This window comes from Ovis canadensis, chromosome 20, assembly GCF_042477335.2.
Source record: "Ovis canadensis isolate MfBH-ARS-UI-01 breed Bighorn chromosome 20, ARS-UI_OviCan_v2, whole genome shotgun sequence".
NCBI lineage: Eukaryota > Metazoa > Chordata > Mammalia > Artiodactyla > Bovidae > Ovis > Ovis canadensis.
Window position 1 is genome coordinate 43,772,130 of NC_091264.1, and position 11,131 is coordinate 43,783,260.

The 11,131-nt window shown below is 40.3% G+C and overlaps 1 protein-coding gene across 1 annotated transcript; it reads right to left on the bottom strand.

The window, feature by feature from the left end:
* Positions 1-311: 311 nt before the first annotated feature.
* LOC138425391 (olfactory receptor 2G3-like) lies at positions 312-1,247 on the bottom strand. Its single transcript, XM_069563204.1, has one exon. The coding sequence runs from the start codon at positions 1,245-1,247 to the stop codon at positions 312-314; it is 936 nt and encodes a 311-aa protein (XP_069419305.1).
* Between the last annotated feature and the right edge of the window lie 9,884 nt (positions 1,248-11,131).

Below are 11,131 nucleotides of genomic sequence, written 5' to 3' on the forward strand. Positions count from 1 at the left end.
TCCCTAATCAAATATGTAAGCACATACATATTGGGTAGATCACTAAATCTCCCTATTCTGGGATATGCCCTTTAAAGACATTTAATAGAAGAAAGTATGAATATGTTTGTAAAACACACACATACACACAGATGAAGTTCCATGAGATACACAAGTAGAGTCTAAATGTGCTTCTTTTTTCTAAACCACAGTAGCCATATTGTTGGTAAATACAGACAGAAAGGTAAGCAGTCACTTGGGAGTAGTTATTAAATCTTAGGTCTCCTTAATAATTTTCCTCAATGAAAAGTCACTGTTTCCTTGATTTTTCCTTAGGAATTTTGTTCTAGTTTCAGCATTCTTCTCAGGGCTCCTTTCACATCCTTGTTCCTCAGAGTATATATGAGGGGGTTCAGGGTGGGAGTTACAACAGTGTAGAAGAGTGTAAGGAACTCCCCCTGGCTATGGCCATAGAATCTCTTTGGTTGAATGTATATGGCTGAGCTGGTCCCAAAGAAGAGGGACACCACCAGCAGATGGGAACCACAGGTCCCTAGAGCCTTACGCCAAGCTTGGAATGACTTAATTTTTGTTACTGCTTGCACGATGAATCCATAAGAGACCAATATCAATGCCACAGGAAGAAGGAGGAGAACTAATGTGGCTACAAAAAGCTGGACTTCATTTGCATGGATGTCAAAGCAGGCCAAATTGATCATGGCAGGCACTTCACATAAGAAGTTGTGCACACGGTGATGTCCGCAGCGAGGAAGGCGAAGGGTGATGGTTCCTTGAATAAGAGCGTTTCCTATTCCACATAGCCAGGCTATTCCTGCTACGGACTTACAAAATGATGGGTGCATAACACTGGTGTAATTGAGAGGTCTGCAGACTGCTACATAGCGATCAAATGCCATGATGGTCAGGAGAACACACTCAGTGGAACCCAGTGAGAGGGACACGTAGAGTTGTATGGCACAGCCTGTTGATGTGATGGTCTTGGCTGGTCCCTTCAGGTTCCACAATAACTGTGGGACGATGCTGGTAGTTAAGCAAAGGTCAAGAAAGGAGAGATTTGTGAGGAAGAAATACATGGGTGTGTGAAGTTTGGAGTCCAGGCAGGAGACCAGGATAATGGCTGTGTTGCCCAGGATGGTCAAAAGATAGGATATCAAAATGACCACAAAAAGGATGGCCTCCAATTGAGGCTGGTCTGAGAATCCAAGCAAAATAAAATCTCCCTCAGATGTTTCATTATTTTGTTCCATTAGTCTGTTATTGTAAAAGAGAAAAATGGACACAAAATTCAATTGAGGGAAGTAACATTATTGCTACTTACTTCTAAAATTTGAAGTAAACTCAGATTTTCATAGCTAGCCAGTTTTCACAGAGAAGGAAAAATGGTAATTATTAAAAAAGCATTCTTAAAAATGAAAGCATTGTTTTGTGTCATCATTTCTTGACTCAATAAATATTTGACCCATCCTGTTTTTTGTGCATGTGACCATTCTATTTTCCCATTTGTTGAAAAGTATTATTTAAGGTAATTTTTCGAAGAAGAAAAGAAAAGCTCTCAGTTTGAGTAGCTATATAATTCTGTTAGTAGAAGCGGGAGGAAAAGAGGATAGGAATGCTGAAGCAAATTTAAGCGCCTAGTATGAAATGAATTATGAGTGATCATTGTTGGCTCCACAGAAATTACAGTGCAAAAATAATGAATAACGAGTCAGTAGATCAGAAAAATAAATGGAACATATTTTGTGTCTTTGTTACTCAAAGACAAAGAAAATTCTGAAAATGTTTCTTATAACTAAATATTTGATCAGAGTGTGTATAGGGTCAGACACAGGTGAATTTCAGCAGAGAGGAAAGCTAAATAATTTTATAAGCTATTTAACAACTGATCACAAGTTTTTATGCCTCAAAGTTGATGAAAAAAAAGATATTTGTGATACATGCACATAATAACACAGATGTACAAACTCAGGTATGCAATTTGTTCAGTTTTTGATAAAATGTCTTCAGATTTAAAAAAAAATAAGGTAAAAACTCACACACACCCACCTAATTAAAGACAAGGAATTAGCATTTGGTAACGTCATGAAAAAGCAAAATATGTCTTTGTCATCAGTTTTACATTCTGCAAAACAGAATCAGTCCAGATTATATTTTGCCATACCTCTTCATTTACGATTTTTCTAAAATAACATCTTCTGTGTCCCCAAATTTTATGCTCTCATCAAGCGTGTGTGCTCAGTTACGTCCAACTCTTTGCAACCCTATGAACTATAACTCGCCAGGCTTCTCTGTCCATGGGATTCTCCAGGCAAGAATACTGCACTGGGTTGCCATTTCCTTGTCCAGTGCATCTTCCCAATTCAGGGACCGAATCCACATCTCCTGAATTGGCAGGCAGATTGTTCACCACTGCACCACCTGGGAAGTCCCCTTAATGTTCTAAAATCAGTATCTTGTTGAATCATTTAGAAATAATGAAAACTAAATTTGTAAGCTTATTCAGGTATGTACATACTTTTACAAGTAACATGGCATCTTAAGTGAAATAAACATGCTTTCAAATTTTTGTTTTTTTTAATGTTATTGAGGAAAGTTGAACAAATGTAATTGTATGTACTTAAAGTGTACAACATGATAACATGCTATACATATATATTGCAAAATGATTACAAAGATTAAGAAAATTAACATATTCATCACCTCATGTAGATAACATTGGTTAACTCATTTTCTCTGTGTGAGGTGAGAATGCTTATGATCTACTTTCAGCAACTTTCAAGTCTATAATACCATGTTATTAACTAAAGTCACCATGTCGCACATTAGCTCCTCAGAACTTACTCTTATAACTGAAAATTTGTATCCTTTGACGTACATTGCTCCATTTTGGAGAAGGCAATGGCACCCCACCCATTTCAGTACTCCTGCCTGGAAAATCCGATGGGTAGAGGAGCCTGGTAGGCTGCAGTCCATGGGGTCCCTAGGAGTCGGACATGACTGAGCGACTTCCCTTTCACTTTTCACTTTCATGCATTGGAGAAGGAAATGGCAACCCACTCCAGTGTTCTTGCCTGGAGAATCCCAGGGACAGGGGAGCCTGGTGGGAGGCCGTCTATGGGGTCGCACAGAGTCGACACGACTCAAGCTCCATTTACCCCTCCCCCGGGGCCTTCCCTGGTGGCTCCCCCTGTGGCTCAGAGGTTAAAGCGTCTGCCTCCAATGCGGGAGACCCGGATTCGATCCCTGGGTCAGGAAGATCCCCTGAAGAAGGAAATGGCAATCCACTCCAGTATTCTTGCCTAGAGAATCCCATGGACAGAGAAGCCTAGTAGGTTACAGTCCACGGGGTCACAAAGAGTCGCACACGACTGAGTGACTTCACCTCAACTCACCTCACCAGTCTCTGGAACCCATTATTCTAGTCTCTATTCTCTGTATCTCTGTCTTTTTTTAATTCAGCACTTAAGTGATACCATATAGTATTTTCATACAGGTTGTAGCAAAAGGTAGGATCTCCTTTTTCATGGCTGCACCAGATAGATAGATAATCTCATTTTCCTTTATCCATTCTTCCACTGAAGAACATTTAGCTTATATCAAGATTTTAACTACTGTCAAATGGAAGAAATATCTAGAGGAACATCTTTTACCTTTGAGCAAAAAGTTCAAGAACTTTCTTTCTGCCATGTCCTTTTCTGATTATTTTTGTGGTATGAAAAATGATTATATTTGGCAAAGATGCGTAGAGGAAGGACTCCTGAAAGGGAATCTGGAGGAGAGACACAGTGAGTCTTTAAAGTTGCTGAGTCAGTCAATGCTGGCTAATGTACCTAGAGGCCACTCAAGAGGGAGAGAGAGGTGGTAATAAAAGAAACTAAGAAGGGTTTCTTCCGTCGTCTAGGTCATCCTCCTTCTGCCTTATATCTTTGTCAGCATGCAGAAAAGAAGATGGGCAACATGATTTAAACATGTTACAATTGCTTCACTGAAGTGAATATCAGTGCCCAATACCAATGAACTCAGTAGAAGTAAATAGTTCTTGAGCAGTAGTCCTTTGAGAAAATCAAATTAGAAAAAAACTGAGAGGTACATAGGAGATAGATGTTCAAGACCTCAGGGATCTGTATCTCCAAGTTTCAAATTAACATGGAGTTTAGAGTGTCCAGAACAGGGCTTTCTCAAGGGAGAAGTGTAAAGGAAGGCATTCCTCAACTGGATATTTGCTTTATCTCCAGCCAGGCAATATTGTAGACAAACTCCATCACCTTCACCCCAGCCCCTCAAGTGTATACATTCTTATATTATTTTCTGTGGGTGAAGAAAAGAAAAAAAAAAGCAATGCCTTTGCTATTAGGCTTTAGTTACATAATTGGATAAGTGAGACTTGTTTCTCATTTGTAATCTATTATCTTCATTAACAAATATAAATATTTTTCAACATCAATAAATATTAACTGTAACACCAGTGCCTGAGTAATACTTTGTTATAAGAATGCACCAAGTTATTTGAATAAGTTCCATATTTTTAGTCATTAAATGTGTTTACCATTTTACCTTAAGTTAATTTCTGTGAAATTTTTTATAATAAAATATTTGCTTTATAATATGTCCTCATAATATTACATATTTACTTTACAGATATAACATTGTTATATTTAAATGAGTTGAAAAAAGTCCATATTTCTCATAAGGTCAGTGCCTAAGAGTCCACTCATTAATATTAATCATTAATATTCAAAGATGATAACAACTACAAAATATTCAATATGTCAAATCAGTGAGGAACTAATACATTATTTAAGAGGTCAATGATGATCGAATATGAGAGCTCATTCCAAATCAGTGATTATTTTTGTCATGTAATCTGAAATGGTAGCCCACTCAGGTATTCTTGCCCACAGAATTCCATGGATGGAGGAGCCTGGTAGGCTACAGTCCATGGGGTTGCAAAGAGTTGGACACGACTGAATGACTTCACTTTCACTTTCAATTTGTTAGACAAAAAATGTACACATCACCATGGTTTTTGATTTGCCTATGAAAATCTTCCAAATACTAAGTTTATGCAAGTGTTCATCTACAGTTTTTTTTCCATTATCCAAGTAAAATTCATACTCTTCAGTAAAATCTTTACATATTTCATCCTTTTATGTATATTTTCACTAAGTTGGTTAACCAGAGCTCTCATATTCGATCATCATTGACCTCTTAAATAATGTATTAGTTCCTCACTGATTTGACATATTGAATATTTTGTAGTTGTTATCATCTTTGAATATTAATGATTAAGAGGAAATATATTCAATTACACACATACAATGGAATATTAGGCAGAAAAAAGAACAAATTTGAGTCAATTGTAGTGAGATGGATGAATCTAGAGCCTGTTTTACAGAGTGAAGTAAGTCAAAAAGAGAAAAACAAATATCATATATTAACGCATATATATGGATTCTAGAAAAATAGTAATGATGAACCTGTTTACAGGGAAGAAATGGAGATGACACATAGAGAATAGACTTGTAGACACAGCAGGGGAAGGAGAGAGTAGGATGAACTGAAAAGTAATATTGATATATATACACTACCATGCATAAAATAGATAGCTAGTGGAAAGCTACTGTATAAAACAGACCACCCGGCTGGTGCTCTGTGATAACCTAGAGGGGTGGGCTGGGAGGGAGGGAGGGAGGGAGGCTTAAAAAGGAGGGGAAATGTGTATAATAATGGCTGATTTGCATTGTTGTATGACAGAAGCCAACACAACATTATAAAGCGAGTATCCTCCAATTAAACAAGAAAAACGATATTGAAGTGAATTATTCAGAAACACTTTCTGAGAATTAAACTACTCAATATATATTAGAATAATAAGCTGTTTATCGGGTAGTCAGAGTTTGAAACTGAAAGTGAAGGGAAGTCGCTCAGTCGTGTCCGACTCTTTGCGACCCCGTGGACTATAACCTACCAGGCTCCTCCATCCATGGGATTCTCCAGGCAAGAATACTGCAGTGGGTTTCCATTTCCTTCTCCAAGAGATCTTCCCGATCCAGGGGTTGAACCCAGGTCTCCCACCTTGCAGGCAGATGTTTTAACCTCTGAGCCACCAGAGAAGCCTAGTCAGAGTTTAGTGCTAGAGAAAGCATCTGTAGATTTGTTGCCATCGGCCTTTTTCTTCATTGAAACATGTATACTATCATGTTAGATACGAAGCTCCAGTCTATGTTCGATACAAGATACAGGATGCTTGAGGCTGGTGCACGGGGATGATCCAGAGAGATGATATGGGGGGGGAGGTGGGAGGGGGATTCAGGATTGGGAGCTCGTATACACCCGTGGCGGATTCATATCAATGTATGGCAAAACCAATACAGTATTGTAAAGTAAAATATAGTAAAAATAAAAGTAAAAAATATATATTGATAAATTATTCTCAGCACATAAAGAATCTTAAGTGTAGTCGATAATTTTCCAAAAGGCATTTGTGGCATTAAATGAGATTGTGAAAGTGAAGTGAAAGTTGCTCAGTCATGTCTGACTCTTTGCAACCCCATGGACTATGGGAATTCTCCTGGCCAGGATACTGGAGTGGATAGCCTTTCCCTTCTCCAGGGGATCTTCCCCAACCCAGGGATCGAATCGGGGTCTCCCACATTGCAGGTGGATTCTTTACCAGCTGAGCTACAAGGGAAGCCCGAGAATACTGGACTGGGTAGCCTATCTCTTCTCCAGCAGATCTTCCTGACCCAGGAACAGAACCGGGGTCTCCTGCATTGCAGGCAGATTCTTTACCACTAAACTGTCAGGGAACCCCTTAAGCGAGATTTGGTTTTATATAGTGAATGTCTCAGTGTAATCTATAACATTATACATATCAGTAATTGAGTTCTTGAGCCTCATTCAAAAGAAGGGTCAATATTTTCAATATTCAAAATCAGTCTTTCTCAAGCAGTATTTCAAGGAAGAAAGAAACATTGATTAATCCCAGTTCAGTTCAGTTCAGTTCAGCCGCTCAGTCGTGTCTGACTCTTTCAGACCCCGTGAATCACAGCACGCCAGGCCTCCCTGTCCATCACCAACCCCCGGAGTTCACTCAGACTCAACCTCCATCGAGTCAGTGATGCCATCCAGCCATCTCATCCTCTGTTGTCCCCTTCTCCTCCTGCTCCCAATCCCTCCCAGCATCAGAGTCTTTTCCAATGAGTCAACTCTTTGCATGAGGTGGCCAAAGTACTGGAGTTTCAGCTTTAGCATCATTCCCTCCAAAGAAATCCCAGGGCTGATCTCCTTCAGAATGGACTGGTTGGATGTCCTTGCAGTCCAAGGGACTCTCAAGAGTCTTCTCCAACACAATAGTTCAAAAGCATCAATTCTTCGGCGCTCAGCTTCCTTCAGAGTCCAACTCTCACATCCATACATGACCACTGGAAAAACCATAGCCTTGACTAGACGGACCTTAGTTGGCAAAGTAATGTCTCTGCTTTTGAATATGCTAGCTAGGTTGGTCATAACTTTTCTTCCAAGGAGTAAGCGTCTTTTAATTTCATGGCTGCAGTCACCATCTGCAGTGATTTTGGAGCCCCCAAAAATAAAGTCTGACACTGTTTCCACTGTTTCCCCATCTATTTCCCATGAAGTGATGGGACCACATGCCATGATCTTCGTTTTCTGAATGTTGAGCTTTAAGCCAACTTTTTCACTCTCCACTTTCACTTTCATCAAGAGGCTTTTTAGCTCCTCTTCACTTTCTGCCATATGGGTGGTGTCATCTGCATATCTGAGGTTATTGATATTCCTCCCATGAACCTTGATCCAGCTTGTGTTTCTTCCAGTCCAGCGTTTCTCATGATATATTCTGCATATAAGTTAAATAAGCAGGGTGACAATATACAGTCTTGACGGACTCCTTTTCCTATCTGGAACCAGTCTGTTGTTCAATGTCCAGTTCTAACTGTTGCTTCCTGACCTGCATACAGATTTCTCAAGAGGCAGGTTAGGTGGCCTGGTATTCCCATCTCTCTCAGAATTTTCCACAGTTTCTTGTGATCCACACAGTCAAAAGCTTTGGCATAGTCAATAAAGCAGAAATAGATGTTTTTCTGGAACTCTCTTGCTTTTTCCATGACCCAGCAGATGTTGGCAATTTGATCTCTGGTTCCTCTGCCATTTCTAAAAGCAGCTTGAACATCTGGAAGTTCACGGTTCACGTATTGCTGAAGCCTGGCTTGGAGAATTTTGAGCATTACTTTACTAGCGTGTGAGATGAGTGCATTTGCATGATAGTTTGAGCATTCTGTGGGATTGGAATGAAAACTGACCTTTTCCAGCCCTGTGGCCACTGCTGAGTTTTCCAAATTTGCTGGCATATTGAGTGCAGCACTTTCACAGCATCATCTTTCAAGATTTGAAATAGCTCAACTGGAATTCCATCACCACCACTAGCTTTGTTCGTAGTGATGCTTTCTAAGGCCCACTTGACTTCTCATTCCAGGATGTCTGGCTCTAGGTGAGTGATCACACTATCATGATTATCCAGGTCGTGAAGATCTTTTTTGTACAGTTCTTCTGTGTATTCTTGCCACCTCTTCTTGATATCTTCTGCTTCTGTTAGGTCCATACCATTTCTGTCCTTTATTGAGCCCATCTTTGCATGAAATGTTCCCTTGGTATCTCTAATTTTCTTGAAGAGATCTCTAGTCTTTCCCATTCTGTTGTTTTCCTCTATTTCTTTGCATTGATCACTGAAGAAGGCTTTCTTATCTCTGCTTGCTATTCTTTGGAACTCTGCATTCAGATGCTTATATTGTTCCCTTTCTCCTTTGTTTTTCGCCTCTCTTCATTTCACAGCTATTTGTAAGGTCTCCCCAGACAGCCATTTTGCTTTTTTTGCCTTTCTTTTCCAGGGGGATGGTCTTGATCCCTGTCTCCTGTACAATGTCATGAACCTCATTCCATAGTTCATCAGGCACTCTGTCTATCAGATCTAGGCCCTTAAATCTATTTCTCACTTACACTGTATAATCATGAGGGATTTGATTTAGGTCATACCTGAATGGTCTAGCGGTTTTCCCTACTTTCTTCAATTTGAGTCTGAATTTGGTAATAAGGAGTTCATGATCTGAGCCACAGTCAGCTCCTGGTCTTGTTTTTGTTGACTATAGAGAGCTTCTCTATCTTTGGCTGCATAGAATACAATCAATCTGATTTCGGTGTTGACCATCTGGTGATGTCCATGTGTAGAGTCTTCTCTTGTGTTGTTGGAAGAAGGTGTTTGCTGTGATCAGTACATTTTCTTGGCAAAACTCTATTAGTCTTTGCCCTGCTTCATTCTGCATTCCAAGGCCAAATTTTCCTGTTATTCCAGGTGTTTCTTGACTTCCTTCTTTTGCATTCCAGTCCCCTATAATGAAAAGGACATCTTTTTGGGGTGTTAGTTCTAAAAGGTCTTGTAGGTCTTCATAGACGCATTTACCTTCAGCTTCTTCAGCGTTACTGGTTGGGGCATAGACTTGGATTACTCTGATATTGAATGGTTTGCCTTGGAAACGAACGGAGATCCTTCTGTCGTTTTTGAGATTGTATCCAAGTACTTCATTCGGACTCTTTTGTTGACCATGATGGCTACTCCATTTCTTCTGAGGGATTCCTTCTTGCAGTAGTAGATATAATGGTCATCTGACTTAAATTCACCCATTCCAGTCCATTTTAGTTCGCTGATTCCTAGAATGTCGACGTTCACTCTTGCCATCTCTTGTTTGACCACTTCCAATTTGCCTTGATTCATGGACCTGACATTCCAGGTTTCTATGCAATATTGCTCTTTACAGTATCAGACCTTGCTTCTATCACCAGTCACATACACAACTGGGTATTGTTTTTGCTTTGGCTCCATCCCTTCATTCTTTCTGGAGTTATTTCTCCACTGATCTCCAGTAGTGTGTTGGGCACATACTGACCTGGGGAGTTCCTCTTTCAGTATCCTATCATTTTGCCTTTTCATACTGTTTGTGGGGTTCTCAAGGCAAGAATACTGAAGTGGCTTGCCATTCCCTTCTCCAGTGGACCACGTTCTGTCAGACCTCTCCACCATGACCCGCCCATCTTGGGTTGCCCCTCGGGCATGGCTTAGTTTCATTGAGTTAGACAAGGCTGTGGTCCTAGTGTGATTAGATTGACCAGTTTTCTGTGAGTATGGTTTCAGTTTGTCTGCTTTCTGATGCCTTCTTGCAACCCTTGCCATCTTACTTGGGTTTCTCTTACCTTGGGCGTCGAGAGACTTTAATGTATAAGTGGGTTACACAAGTGATGGGATAGCTGGAAAACCAAACAGTGAAATGAGAGTTGAACTTGAGGCTAGAAATAGCTGGCAGCTGTTCCCACTGCTGGGCTTGAAGAAGCAAAAGAAGCCAAAGGCCCAGGATAACCTGGTGGAAGCAGGGACAATGATAAGCTTGCCAACAAAACTAGAACAAAAAGAGGAGATGGCCACCCCACCTTGAAAAGCCTCCTACAGCACAGTGGAAGGCAGAATTACCCTGGCTTCTCTTTTCTCTTCTTTCTGCTCTCCTTCCAGTCAGTATCTCCCATGTGAAAGCCAGTCAATATGGGAGCCTGGAGGAAGCAGTCTTCAGACCCCAGTCCTCCTGTAATACAGAACAGTGAAGAAAAGGGACAAAGAAAGAATTTGAGGGCAAACAAACCCAGGACCAGCACACCTAGCAAATATTTTTATCCCTTTTAGGCACTACATTTTCACACTTTGTCACTACAGTTGAAAGAAAAGGTTATAGAAGGAAAATTATGACATAGTCTACATATCTGTTGTTTCTAATGTTTACTATTATGTGAGCATTAGTCACTAAGATGTATCAGACTCTTTGAAACCCTATGGACTGTAGCCCACTGAGCACCTCTGTCCATGAGATTCTCCCGGCAAGAATACTGGAGTGGGTTGCCATTCCCTTCTCCAGGGGATCTTTCCAACCCAGGAACCGAACTTGGATCTCCTGCATTGCAGGCATTCTTTACCGCCTGAGCCCCAGGGAAGCCCAATCGCATCAGAAACTTTTACAGGCAATCCCAATACATGAACACTGTAATTTTCAAATTAGATACATATATTTATATCTCATAT